Below are 14,655 nucleotides of genomic sequence, written 5' to 3' on the forward strand. Positions count from 1 at the left end.
TGTTTGTCACATGATCTTAGTGTGTTCAGTCATGTGCCTGTCTCCAACTATGACCGTAATGTAATAAACATGAAAAAAATGTACTAAAATGAATCAATTTGCTATGCTCCATCAAGCATTTTTTTCCTGTACATCACTGTTTTTAAGCACCTAGACCTGAGAATCTCTGAACTTTAACAGTTTAGAGATATAAGTGTTTTTTAGTTGGTTTTTCTTCTTGCTTGTTTTTAAAGGAGTAACAAGGAACTTTCCAACAGCATGACCATCAGTCTATGCAGCACCTTGATCTGGCTTTGAATAACTATAGGTCCTGGGCAGCCTGTTGGCTGTGGAAGATGGCCCCTGAGCCCCACTGCAGAAATCCCTCATCTCCACTGCTCACAGCATCTGTCAGGCATCCAGGAGGCAAAGAAACAAGATAGCCCAGCTCCTACATTCAGAAAAACTCCGAAATTCTTAACAGCTAGAGATCTGGGCCATGAAGCCAGGGGTAGCAGGGAGGGCAGTGGTCAGGCACAGGCCACTGCTGGTGCTCCACAGTGTGTCCGACTGAGGCGCAGCTCCTGCGTGTGCCGGGGCCAGGCCTCCTCACAATGATGTTCCTGATGGAGAAAGGCAAGTGGGCCAACACCATGCCGCTGCTGGGCTTGGAGGCATGCAGTGAGGCCACCAGCACTAGGCCTAGCAGGTGCATGTTGCAGAAGGGCATCCATGCCAGTTCCGCTGCTGGCAGCAAGAGGCCCAGCAGCGCAGCAAAAGCAGGCAGTGCTGATCCAGGGACACTGCCGGAGGTAGTGAGGGGCTGGCGGGCTGGCAGGGAGGAGTGATGGAAGGCAAAGAAAGTGGACTGGCAATGGTAGGGCTGAAGCTGGAGGCCACAGCCACAGCCATAGGGTCTGTAAACACAGGGTGGCTGCTGCAGATCCTGGGGGCAGGGGCTGAAGGAAGAAGGCAGCAGCAGGGTTCATGGTATGGAGGAGGAGCTTGGGCGCCAAGAGCTGTTATTGCTTAAAGTACTTTCAGCAGCTCAGGAAGCTCCTGTTGTCAGACATGTTGACAGACATGGGGTCCAGCATCCAGTAGTTGCCCTTGCCAGAGTTGCTGGGATTGTGAGGAATCTTGACAAAGTAGTCACTGAGGGAGATTGTGGTAGTGATGCCTTGTGAAGTCTGATCTAGAACAGAGGCTAGACGGAGTTAAAGAATAAAGTAGGTATTTATTAAAAGGCCTCAATGGATACACCTTGGGCAGTACAAGAGCCCGGACAGGGCTACACCCAAGATGAACCCCAAATGGACACAAAAATGGACGACCGCTCACGAGGTCTCTCACTTTTATAAGTTTTGGTCCATTTGCATATTGGAGTTGTCTAATTATAGCTTTAGCTTATGAAGTCCCATCCTTGTTGTTTTTCTCTCTGCAGTCCACGTTGCTTATGCTCTTAGGCCTGAAGTTTGAATCGGTTCTCCTTGGTCCCAAGCTAGGATAGGAATTGTTTTGTCTACCTACTCTGTGAAGAGAGCTTACCATCTCTTAATATGAAGCTCAGAACCATACACTAACACAGTACAGAATCTGAAAAATATAAAAGCTAAAACCGAAGGCTTCAGTGGATGCTGTTCTGACATGCAGGGAACTTCTCTCAGTAGTAGGGGAAGTGCCTGCTGATGAATTTGCAGATCTTGCTCAGCGTCAGCCACTTCTCAAGGCTCTGCAGGATGGCCACGGTGATAAGAGCAATGTAGGGAGTAAGGTGGCTTCACCAGATTGTTCTTGCCACCCCTGTGCACCCCACTACTGCTGCCTTCTGTGGACCATGCTGAAAGGGGGCTGCAAGCGGTCACCCACCCCACTGCCACCACACATGTGTGACTGTAGTAGCAGGGTGTTGTCATGGAGGTCACCCACACCCTCTTTGTCTTCCTCCTCATCCTCAGTGTAGGAGTAGCGGCAGGGGTGGTGGGACTGCGGCTCCTTGTCATCCTCATCATCAGTCATCAGTCTCCTCAAGCAGCATTGACACTTCAGACATCTCCAAGTTCAGGGTCATGGCATGATGACAGGACAGTGCATTGGCAGAGTCCGGTGCAGCAAGCAAGCAGATGTGTTCCTAGCCACCACCAGGTACCTGTGCTGCTCTGCAGAGAACTGCCAGTTGCTGGTACTGCGATGCAAAAGCGCTCTTGCCACCTGCTCAGAGGCAGCAGCTGTTTTTGATTTTATTTTGGGATATTTTTACTGCCTTGAAAAATTTCTCTCTTCTCCCCTCCTTTTTTTTTGTCTTTAGCTTTTTTGGGGGGTTGAAGGGCTGTGCCACCATGCCGGCAAATCTGTTCCCCGTTCTTTCTCCTCATTTCGACCCCCAGACATTAATGGATGCAGGACAGGAGGGGGAGGGAGAGCACCTAGTCCTGTGAGGAGGAGGGGGGAGAAGAAGGAGGATGCTGTAGAAGAGGAAGGGTGGAGGCAATGAACAACTGTTGTTAACCATCCTCTTTCTACTATTCATGATTTTGTAGATTTTATCACACTTTGCTAGGTCAGCTCTTTTTCAGGATGAAGCATTCTGCTTGAGAATCACTGGATTAGCATGGAAGTAATTCTGTATTGTTGACAATCCTTGCCATTCTTCTCTCTGATTTCTTGTTCACCTCAGGCTGTAAGTGTTCCCAGGCATCTGTGATTGCAACAAGAGCCACATCCAAATGATCCTCCAGAAGAGCACAAGATGCCTACATTTGCTTTTCCAGTTTTTATTTTAACGTATAATTTATACTCTTTTAAGATAGTGTATATTCACAATACTAGTTGTGAAAAACACCAATCACTTGTTTTTAAAAGTTTAATCATAATAAAATGGTTATAAAAATAGTAATATAATTAGAGTAATAAAATTTTGAACAATTGAGATTAGGACAATACAAGACAATAAAAACCAAAGAGTTATGGACAGTCTGGATACCTCTTTCTGGGCAAAATAAGTCCGAAAAAGGACACCCGTTAACAAAGGATTAACCCTTAAAAGCAATAGGCTGTTGCATATTCATACATCTCATACATTATGCATAAATTATATTCAAACAAAGGATTCTGTCTGGTCAGTGTCAACTTCTTCCTCTTAATCCTGATGGTGTCTTCATGGCTAGGCAAGGCAGGAAGAAGTTAGTTTCTTCTGATAAGAGAGCAATAAATTCTCTTTCTCTGAAAGATTTAGGTGTCCTGTGGCCGCTATCTGGTGCGAGTATCTCATTCCTTTCTTAAAAAAATATCCCACATACATAGATCCTATTTTAACTACAAAAGTTACCTTTTGACTACAAAACTACATTTACCATACTATTAAAATGTTAATACAGCACTACTAATCAAGACAGCATAATACATATAGTAAATATCTGTGTAGAGCCATATAGCATGCACTTTTCACACTAGTGGAGGGATCATTGATTTTCAAAATGAAGCACTGGACCTTGTAGCTAATGCAGCAGGGTCTTCATCATATGAACAAGTGTTTGTTTCAGTTACATTTGATTTCATGTCTCCACTAGTTATTGAAAACCTTTCCAACATTCTCCAGACCCAAAGTTTTTGTTGTAGACAAGCTCTGGCAAATTAGGAGGAAGATTCCATAACTAATGTCTCAGATATTTCAGATGTTTTCAATTTAATTCTGTAGCAAGGCAAATAAGCCCTGAAGGAGTATGATCCCATTCATAAATGCAGTGAAGATCAGCAGGTAGGCTTTTTGTTCACTTATAAATCTTTGGGGATAAGCTATACTGTGATAAAAGAGGAGATTGATTTTTCATCTAAAACTAAGGGGGTGGCAGGTTCCTGCCAGGGCTTGAGCAGAATTAATTGATAATACTACAGAAGGAGGATAATGTTGGGGGTTGGGTTTTTTCTTTTCTTTCCTTGTTACTTGTGGAATTTTTTTTCCCATTGAGTTGCTAAGAAGCACTGATGGCTGTGTGCTTGAGAAGGCGGGGAGGGGGAACTCCTTTGGTTTTCTGAGTTTCTCTGGAGTGGGGGGGGGGGGGGGGGGGATGGGGATGGACGACACAGATATCCAGAGAATAGAGGCAGCTAAAAAGACGAAGGCTGGAGAGTTGGGAACGCTGTCTCTCACTCTGCTGGGTGTTGGAGGAGTATGGTCGGACCTGCTGCTTGGGGAAAGGAATTCACTGCCACTACCATAACCCAGCGGAGAATCTTTCTCCTGCTGCTGGGCCCCGCATCCCCCTGCCCTGCCAGGACATCCCGCAGGTTCCAGCTATTGCCATGGAGTTTCTGATACATCTCGTCCACCGCCCCGGGATTTTCTGCTCATCCCTGCTGTTCCAGCCTGCTGCTTCCGAGAGTCCTGCTAAGGGCACCGGGATCGGCTGCCCCAAGGGTTGGTGAAGCAAATTCTCTCTTCCACCCCTTCCCATCTCGGCCGAGCCGCCATTGCCACCTGCTCCCCAGGCCCGTGCCGGAGCGCCCCCTGCAGCCGTGTGGAGATCATCGCACCTGCCCTACCCACTGGGCAGCACCCCTGCTGGCTGTGACCGTAACTACACCAAGGGGAAAAGTGCCTGCAGCCGAAAAGGCTGTTACTGGGTTCCTGGTTCCTGGTTCTGTTATTATTAATGATGTAGTTGCTGTTGCTTTGTTTGCCTTGTTATACATACTAGTAAAGAATTGTTATTCCTATTCCCATATCTTTGCCTGAGAGCCCCTTAATTTCAAAATTATAATAATTCAGGGGAGGGGGTTTACATTCTCCATTCCAAGGGAGGCTTTCTGCCTTCCCCAGCAGACACCTGTCTTATAAACCAAGACAAAGATCTTCACCTCCATCCAGCCTCCCCACCTCTGGTCACCTGCACTCATCATTTACCTCCCACTGAACATCAAATTGGATCAGGAGGCCTAGAAAGTCAAAGGCAAAATCCAGAATCAATTTCACACTTGCAGCTGCCAAAACATTAGTCTAAGGGTGCATGTTGAAAGGTACACATCTGAAAGCGTGGCAAATTTAGTCCTGGTTCATCCTGGGCTATAAATGTGCCATCCTTGGGTAGGACTATTCTGGTTTGGGGTCACATCTTAACAACTTTTTTGACGTGCAACTCAGCAGTGGTCAAAACATTTCTGTGATCATGGCTTAAGCAATCAAGTTTTCTTGAATTCTGGGTATAGGACATCTACAGGAATAATCTATTTGCTTGATCCTGTCATCACTGCATTAATATAAGGTACCATCTTTTTCATACATAGACGGTGAGGAATGCTGTGACTTTTGACTTTTATCTATTCTCTAGCAAGATCTTAATTGTTGCTTTCTACCATGAGAGACTAACATGAAAGCTTTTCTAGGCAAGCCTTTACCAATCTGATTAACATCTACTCTGAAGTATTTGGTAAAGAAGTCAGGGGATTCTTCATGCAGCATTTCTCTAACTATTCTCTAATTGTCCTCTGTGGGTTGTTAGAGAGACATCTCATAGCTCATGAAAGGCTTGTGATGTGGCTTGAAGCCCAGGTATTTTGGGTTGCTGAGTTTAAGTGCTACAGGCATGGTGAAAAAAAGAAACTATTTACTGAGGAACTCGATCTCTTCCTAGACACTGAAGTCTATTACTCCATAGAACCCACCAATACATAGTACAACACTAATATATGAGATGAAAATAGCACTGTACCTAAATTTCTTCTTCCTGGGCTCCCATTCAATGTTTATATATTTAGTATCTCTTCAAAAGTTAAGGATTCTTTAGTGAATCTTATGTCTCAACTTTGAGAGATGGTTTCTTTTCTGTTCATATCTCTCATAACACCTTTGTTCCTGGACCCCCTAATGCTGCTATTTTCCTTCACTAGATTACTAACATATGTTCATATTTAAAAAAAAATTATCAGTTCCCCCATAATGTCCTGGAGCATCTACATTAGGAATGAGAACATTATTATTTCCTATGGTGCTTTGTTGATGTGCCATATACTTCTGCTTTCTTGACTGTTGAATACAGCACTCTTTTGAACAAACATTCCCTAAAGAGACTGAATGTTAGGCAGATTTCCTTCACTGCCTGAAAATATACTGAATATGTGATCTTTGTGATCATTGTCAATCAGGACAAATACTATTCCCCTTTAACTCAACCACTTATGTCTATGATCTGTGATTTGTTTCCTGAATATGATACTAACTTAACACCTCAACATACCGTATTATTACTTAGACAGTACTGGACATGCCTTTCAGGAGAGCTTTTCCACTGGCACTTTAATAGCAACTTCTGTCATTATTCTGCCTTTCACATAATTTAGGAGACAATTTTCATGATGTCAGGAAAATTAATCCACAAACATCAGAGGTTTCTGTCCAAAAAGGAGACAGAAGAGTCCTTTTACTTTATTCAAATAAAGGGAGAGGCCATGGGGCATTCCCCTGGGGTCTGAAATTTTTGGAGGACACAGTCTCCTTTTTATCATAATTTCCTGGCCGCATTTCCCTTCTCTCTTTCCCCATTGGCAGTCTGTACTTGAGAGGTACAGACTACCCGATATGCCTGATACCGAAGATTTCCCTCTAATGTATTACCCTCCCTTTTAATTTTTCATTCTTATGGAATTTAGGGTTTTCTCGCATTGTTTCTTTCAATGTCCAATTTCATTTATCAGCAAACCTAAAGTTTATTTGTAAAAGCAAATATCTTTTTCCATTCATCAATCAGTGGAATCCTTCCCATTGTTTCTTTTCTCTCTCAGTGCTAGTTTTCTCTACCAGCAGACCCACAGCTTGTTTATAAAGACAAATCTGCCATTCCTCTCAATGACTAACCATTTGAATGGTCTTTTTCCATTTCTATGATGCTTCTGTGCAGCTAATGAACTTTGCTTCAATAATGTATATTCTTTGAGGATTAAGATCCTAAGTTTCATCCTTTTTCAGAACTGAAAGGATGCTTGCTGAGCTCACACTGTTTCAGTACTACAGGCTTTGGCTCTGTTTCATTTCTCACCAGAAGTTCTTCAGATACAAGTAAAAACAGTTTTAGGTTTATGTTTTCTATGATGCAATTACACAAAAAGGACTGGAGAAAAGAAGCCAATAGTATTGTAACATTCTAAAATGCTTTTTCTCTGATGCAAAGTTTGCTTTTGGAAGGTCAGCTGTTCATTCCAGGAAATGTAACCAAATTTTACAGACTCCCTTAAACTGTAGTTCTTCAATTGCTTCAGTTGATTCAACTCAGTGATGTGGTTTTCAGCATAATTTGTCTTCAAAACCTCACATGAGAGAATATGATATTATACCTCCAAGCCAGCGAATCCTAGCCTGACAGCTGGGACTGCACTTTCTACAACTTCTATCTTGGAATAATCTTTCTGTGATTCATTTTCACTTCAGTATTTCAGCTTATTAAAACATTTTGTATGTTTGCAATCATCAATTTGCCTTGTAATTCTGAAATCTTTTTTTTATATTGATGTCAGGCTGTGAATCTGAAGAAATGTATGGAGTTTGCAAGGCCAGGTTTTGGTAGCAGGAGGGCTACAGGGGTGGCTTCTGTGAGAAGCTGCTAGAATCTTCCCCCATGTATGGCAGAGCCAATGCCAGCTGGCTCCAAGACAGACTCACCACTGGCCAAGGCCAAGCCAATCAGAGATGGTAGTAGCACCTCTGCGACAACATATTTAAGAAAGGAAAGAAGTTACTGTGCAAAAGCAATTGCAGCCAGAGAAGAGAGGACTGAGAATATGTGGGAGCAACAACCCTGTAGGCACCAAAGTTAGTAGAGAAGGAGGGGGAGGAGGTGCTCCAGGCACCAGAGCTGAGTGTCCCCTGCAGTGCACGGTGAAGACCGAGGTGAAGCAGCTGTCCCCCTGCAGCCCAGGAGGTCTCTGAGGAAACAGAGATCTACCTGCAGCCTGTGGAAGACCCCAGGCTTAAGTAGGTGAATGCACCCAAAGAAGGTTTTGACCCCATGGGAAGCCCATGCTGGAGCGAGCTCCTGGCAGGATCTGTGGACCTGTGGAGAGGAGGACCCCCACACTGGAGCAGGTTTGCTGGTCAGACTTGTGACCCTATGGGGGACCCACACCAGAGCAGTTCATGAAGAACTGGATCTAAAAGAAAAATCATGGATACGGGGACAAGGTTTGAATTGCATCACCAAGAGAGAAAATACAGCATTTAAATATCTTCTAGGGAAAAAAAAAAAGGACATATCCATTAATCGAAAAAAAAAAAAACCCTGCCAGGTGAGGCTGCAAGCAAGAGAAGGTGGGGGAAGCAGGGAGGGAAGGGAGATAGGCCACACACCCCAAACCAGATCGCAAACAGAAACGAACACGCCCGAAGGGAGGGGGGAAGAGGGGGAAGAGAAGGGGGGGCAGCGGGGAAGAGGCGCGGACTTTACCTTGCATCCCAGCTCAGCCACACAAATAAATTTACTTTTAGCAGCACAGCAAAGCTTACTAGACTCCATGGCTCTGCAAGTAGCGTCACCTCCACTCACTATCTCATGCTTTTAACTCCTCCCGCGGTGGCGGCTCCTCCTCTCCAGATTTCACTGCCGCATAGGGCGCACTCTCCTGGCTTAGGCAGTGGCAGAGCGGCGTGCCTGGTCTCCCTTCCGGCCGCCATCTCGCGTGTTGCGCTCTATCCTCATCCCACTCCCACAACTCTCATCTCTCCCCGCTCTGGCACCGCTGCTTCCGCTCTAAGAAGGTACAAAGGAGATGGTGGGGGAGGGACTAGCGTGGAATTTGTTGCGCGACCAAGGGCTGCGGGTTAGTGGGCGGCTGTGGTTGGAGCAAGGCAAGGCATGGCATTTACGGGCAGGGCCTCAGGAGAGCTGTGTATGGCACTGTGTGTGGCAGACCGACCGCTCCTTTCTCCATTAGGGCTTGGACGGCTTTCCGTCGGGTGTGCGAGTGTAGTGAGGAGTAGCTGTGGAGCCCCTTGAGCTCACCTACCTTACTGCCGGGCCCAGGTTGTGGCCTGGGCCGCCGAGTGCTTCCTGACCTGTTTTACATGGGTGCTCTTGTTGCTTCCACAGATGAAAGAAACGATCATGAACCAAGAAAAGCTTGCTAAGCTCCAGGCCCAAGTGCGCATTGGTGGCAAGGTAGGAACTGTCTCTCATCCCTGCCTTCAGGATTGTGTGTCACGGTCCATACACTGGGCCTCTGATGTGGGATCCTGAAAACTTGGGTGGGGAGCAGCCTTAAAGACTCCTGCCTTGGCTGGACTGTCCTTGGGGGAAACTGCACTGCTGCAGTGATCTCTAGTCAATTCAGTAGAAGCAGAATGTAGGAGTTGAACCTCCAGCCTTTTCTGTTTGGATTTATCTTATAGCTGAATTGTAGCCTATATTCTTATATAGGCTATATTAAAAGGCATCTGGGATGGGGCAACCCCGGATGTATGTACGAACTAAGGAATGAAAAATAGAGCAGCACTACAGAAAGGGACCTCGGGGTCCTGGTCAATGGTAAGCTGGATATGAGTCAGCAGTGCCCTGGCAGCCAGGAGGGCCAGCCATGTCCTGGGGTGCATCAGGCACAGTATTGCCAGCCAGTCAAGGAAGGTGATTGTCCTGCTCTGCTCTGCACTGGTGCAGCCTTAACTCGACTACTGTGTGCAGTTTTGAGCACCACAATATAAGAAAGTGTTACAAACAACTGTTTGAGATCACTTAAAAAATCAGCTGCAAGGGTATCGGTAAAGTCCAGATTTAATATTAAGCGACAGCATGACAAAGTTAGTTAGCAAAATTCACTCTGTCACTTACTAGACAGTTAAGGCACACCAAGGAAAACAAGCAACAACAAAACCAAACAAAATCCAGGCAATCAAAACAGAAATGAACTGGGAACTATCTGGGGGGGATGCGGGGGTATGCATGTGTGTGGGCATGTGGCAAAAGGATAGTGAGGATAAGGATAAAAAGGAATACAGCCTAAAAGCTTAACAGCACTCAAACTTAACAGTACTTTAAGTTAACTTATACTTGAAACCTAAGAATTTAACAAAGGAACAACACTTATACCTTAACCATAACAACTGAGGAATAGCACTCGTAGCATTTAACTTAGCTTATGACTTAACCTTACTTACAGGCCTAACCTACTTATATATCTAAGGTACTTTAACACCTAAGAAAGCAGCATTTCTCCCAGGTTTCCTATAGCGCATGTGTATGCACACAGACATAAAGAATCAGTGCAAGTTACCTGTGAAAAATTCCCCTCAAGTGTAAGTGAAATATTAATTTCAGATGGCTTTGCACCTCCCCAGTGGGTGAAGGGTCAGGCCTTGAGGAGTGGGGGTGTTGTCCCAGGACTCGACGTAATTCAGCAATCCTCTGAGTACAGCAAACATGAGAGTTTGCTGGGTCTAAGAGGCCCCACTCAGAGGGAGGTTGCTGTTCACAGCCTGCTGCAGTCTAGAAGAGCTCAAAGGGTCTCATTTTAGACCACTGTTTATAGGGTCGCAAGAGAGTGGGCTTTAGTCATAACAGTGTTTCATCCTGGACACAGTTTGGGTCAACACTTTCTTTGAAACTGTGAGAACAGGGATATTATGCCATTCAGACAAGGAAAACCGTTTCCAAGGCTGTTCATAAAGAAAACAGGAGCTCATTAGCAGCAGTTCCTGGGAGCAGACAGTGTTTCTGATAAGCTCAAGAAGAGCTGAGCCCATGTGCTGTTTGTCAAGGCTGAGGCCTAACAAGCATTTCTGAGATCACAGTGTGGCCTGGAAAAAGGGGGGGTATGCACCACCACAGAAAGATATAAAGCTACTAGAGAGCATCCAAAGGAGGGCTACAAAGATGGTAAAGGGTCTAGAGGGGAAGCCATATGAGGAGTAGCTGAGGTCACTTGGCTTGTTCAGACTGGAGAAGAGGAGACTGAGGGGAGACCTCAGGCTACAACTGTAGTTTCAGTCTACAACTTCCTCACAAGGGGAAGTGAAGGGCAGGCACTGATCTCTTCTCTCTGGTGACCAGTGATAGGACCCAAGGGAATGGCATGAAGCTATGTCAGGGGAGGTTTAGTTTGGATAGTAGGAAAAGGTTTTTCACCCAGAGGGTGGTTGGGCACTGGAACAGGCTCCCCAGGGCAGTGGTCACAACCCCAAGCCCGTCTGAGTTCAAGAAGCATTTGGACAATGCTCTCAAGCACATGGTGTAAATCCTGGGGCTGTCCTGTGCAGAGTCAGGAGTTGGACTCTGATCCTTGTGGGTTACTTCCAGCTCAGGATATTCTATGATTAAGATTTGAAGTAAGTAGACCTTTAACAGTAAATGATCTTGGGTATAGTTTTCATAATAGACTAGAGAGCTATACTCCAAATTCTCATGACAAATCTTTAAGATGCCCGTGGCTGTTTTCTTGCTTTTTAGAACAAAGCTGGGGTTTCTGTATTTCTCATACTCTTATCATTGTAGAATAACATGCGTAGAAGACCTTTTTATTTTAACGTCTGAATTTATGTAGCTTTGTGATTACTTATAATCTGAAAATAAAAAAGTATGTTGAGTATAGTTGTATGCTAGTAAACATGTTAATTACAGTTTCAGTTTTAAGGCAAGAATTTGTTAGCAATTTTTTTGTTTCTATACCTGAGAAATGTGCACACAATACAGGCTTGTATTTAGAACACAAGCTATTCTAAAATAAGACAATGGGAGCAGTGGTAAAGGGCTCTGGAGTGCAGGTAGTTTTTTCATCAGTCTTCCTGATCAAAAGGAAGGAGTTTGAAAGTGTTAGTCAAATTTGGCAAATCAACAAATGGTTACAGTACTGGTGCCACAGTTGGGGGTTTGGCTACCTAGACTATAGGACTTGGTTTGAGAAACATGATCTGTTAGCGGATGATGGGTCCATCTGTCAGAGAAGGGGATCTTTTTCAGTCATAGGCTTGCCAAGCTGGTGAAGAGGGTTCTAAACCAAAATTGCTGAGAGAGGGGAAACTCAGTCCATCCCACTCCTCCTGGTGAGATGCCAGGGCCGGGGAGAGATGCCCAAAGCCTGGAGAGGGATCACAGGTCAGTAGGAGAGCATCTGAAGAGCAGCACCAAAGAATTCCAGCCAGTAAATCAGCTTTATCAGGGACCCAACTTAAATTCCTCTATGCAAACACATGCAGCATGGGGAATAAACAGGATGTGCACATGCCTCCAGGGCTATGATCTTACTGGCAACACAGAGACATGGTGGGAGGCTCCTGTGATGAGTGTTTGAATAGAAGGACACAGGCCCTTTAGGAAGGACAGGCAGGGGAGACAAGAAGGTGGTGTTGCCCTTTATGTCAATGGAGTGCATGGAGCTCCACCTGGGGATGGATGAGAAGCTGACAGAGTTTATGGGTCAGGATTATAAGGAGGGCAGGGACAGGTGACATTATAGTGGGAGTCTACTACAGGCCACCTGATCAGGAAGACAGAGTGGGTGAGGCTCTCTACAGACAGATAGAAACAGTCTCTCATTCAGAAGCCCTGGTCCTCGTGGGGGACTTCAACCACCCTGATACCTGTTGGAGGGACAACACAACAGAGCACAAGCAATCCAGGAGGTTCCTGGAATGGGTTGATGACTTCCTTCTCCTAGTGACAGAGAAGCCAATGAGGCGAGGGGCTATGCTGGATGTTATTCTCACCAAGGAGGGGCTAGTGGGGAGTGTGAAGCTCAAGGGCAGCCTGGGCTGCCCTGACCATGAAATGGTGGAGTTTGAGATCCTTGGGGCAGCAAGGAGTGCACACAGCAATCTCACTGCCCTGGGCTTCAGGAGAGCAGACTTGGGCCAGTTCAAGGATCTGCCTGGTAGATCTCGGGGTCTCTAGTTGGTCAGAGTGACCCCGAGATAGGTTAGAAAGTGTCTTTTCCCAGCCCGGCAGTCAAAGGAGAGGAGTCAGAACTCTTAATTTCTGGGTCTCAAGGTTGTTTATTGTATCTTATCTATAAAATTCTTTCTCCTGTCCTGCCGAGGTCCGCTCAGCAGGTCAGTCAGAGGCACTCTGCCTGCCCCCGGGGTGGTGTTATCTTTTTATACTAAAAACTACATGTACAATATTTACAATTACTTTCCAATACCTATCACCTATGTTAGAGAGTGAGCTTCTATTCTAAACCAATCTAAAAGTGCCAACATCACAGCAGAAGATGGAGGCCAAGAAGAAGAAGGAGAAAGGCTGGACATGCCCAGATTCCTCCATCTTGCCCCATGAACCCCCATTCTAAAAACCTCAAAAATCTATTTTTCACCCCATGATAAATTCACTATCATTCTACTTAAACTTTCGTGGCTTGTAATTCTTCATATAAAGTTTGGTAATTGTTTTTTCCAAGGGCTAAATCAAAGGCACAGGGATCTTGGGCTCTGTGCCAAGGTCTCTGAGCCCCCTGGGCAGGGGTTAAAGTCCTCCAGGGCAGCCAGAGGAATTTCCTGGGTTCTGACAAGTAGAGTGCCATGGTATAGGGCCCTGGAGGGAAGAGGGGCCCAAGAAAGTTGGTTGATATTCAAGGATCACCTCCTCCAAACTCAGGAGCAATGCATTTCAACAAAGAGGAAATAAGGCAAAAATGCCAGGAGGCCTGTGTGGATGAACAAAGAGGTCCTGGACAAGCTCAAACAGAAAAAGGAAGCCCACAGAGGGTGTAAGCAAGCACAGGTAGCCTATGAGGAATACAGAGAGATTATCTGACCAGCTAGAGATCAGGTTGGGAAAGCTAAAGCACTGATAAAATTAAATATGGCCAGGGATATCAAGGGTAACAAAAAAATCTTCTATAGGTACGTCAGTGATAAAAGGAGGACTAGGGAAAATGTGTGCCCTTTCTGGAAGGATATGGGAGACCTGGTTACCCAAGACATGGAGAAGGCTGAAGTACTCAATGACTTTTTTGCCTCGGTTTTCACCAGCACACCACCTGAGTTGTAGAAGGTGAATGCAGGGATTGGGAGAACGAAGAATCCCCCACTCTAGGAGAAAAGCAGGTTTGAGACCATTTAAGGAACCTGAGGGTGCCAAAGTCCTGGTGACCTGATGAGATGCATCCACAGGTCCTGAGGGACCTCGCAGAGGAAGCAGCTAAGCCAGTATCCATAATATTTGAGAAGTTGTGGCAGTTCAATGGAGTTCCCACTGACTGTAAAAGGAGAAATATAACCCATGTTTTTAGAAAGGAAAATGAGGAAGACCAAATTACAGGCCCATCAGTTACCTATCTGGTGCCCAGCAATATAATGGAAGAGATCCTCCTGGTAACTATGCTAAGGCACATGGAAAATAGGGATAATTTGTGACAGGCAACATGGCTTCACTAAAGGCAAATTGTGCCTGACAAATTTGGTGGCCTTCTATGATAGGGTTATGGTGTTGGTGGATGAGGGAAGAGTGGCTGATATAATCTACTTGGACTTGTGCAAAGCATTTGACACTGTCCCATGTGACATCCTTGTCTCAGCTGGAGAGACATGGATTTGACAGATGGACCACTCAGTGGATAAGGAATCAGTTGGATGGTCATACTCAGAGTTGTGGTCAACAGCTCAATGTCCAAGGGGACAGCAGTGACTAGTGGCATCCTCAGGGGTCAGTATTTGGACCGGCTCTGTTTAACATCTTTGTTGGCCACATGATCAGTGGGATTGAG

General features: G+C 45.4%; 1 protein-coding gene and 1 pseudogene across 1 annotated transcript in view; one reads left to right on the forward strand and one right to left on the reverse strand.

Annotated features, from left to right (window-relative positions):
- Window positions 1-463: 463 nt before the first annotated feature.
- LOC135459262 (forkhead box protein D1-like) lies at window positions 464-2,719 on the reverse strand (annotated as a pseudogene).
- Window positions 2,720-8,402: 5,683 nt separating this feature from the next.
- LOC135459276 (transcription factor BTF3-like) overlaps window positions 8,403-14,655 on the forward strand; it is a 34,926-nt gene continuing 28,673 nt past the window's right edge. Inside the window, exons 1-2 of the mRNA XM_064735057.1 lie at window positions 8,403-8,722; window positions 9,054-9,122. Of these exons, the coding sequence (XP_064591127.1) occupies window positions 9,054-9,122 (69 nt within the window). The 5' untranslated portion in view covers window positions 8,403-8,722. The remainder of the gene's footprint in view (window positions 8,723-9,053; window positions 9,123-14,655) is intronic.

The sequence above is a fragment of the Zonotrichia leucophrys genome, chromosome W (genome assembly GCF_028769735.1).
Source record: "Zonotrichia leucophrys gambelii isolate GWCS_2022_RI chromosome W, RI_Zleu_2.0, whole genome shotgun sequence".
NCBI classification, from domain to species: Eukaryota; Metazoa; Chordata; class Aves; order Passeriformes; family Passerellidae; genus Zonotrichia; species Zonotrichia leucophrys.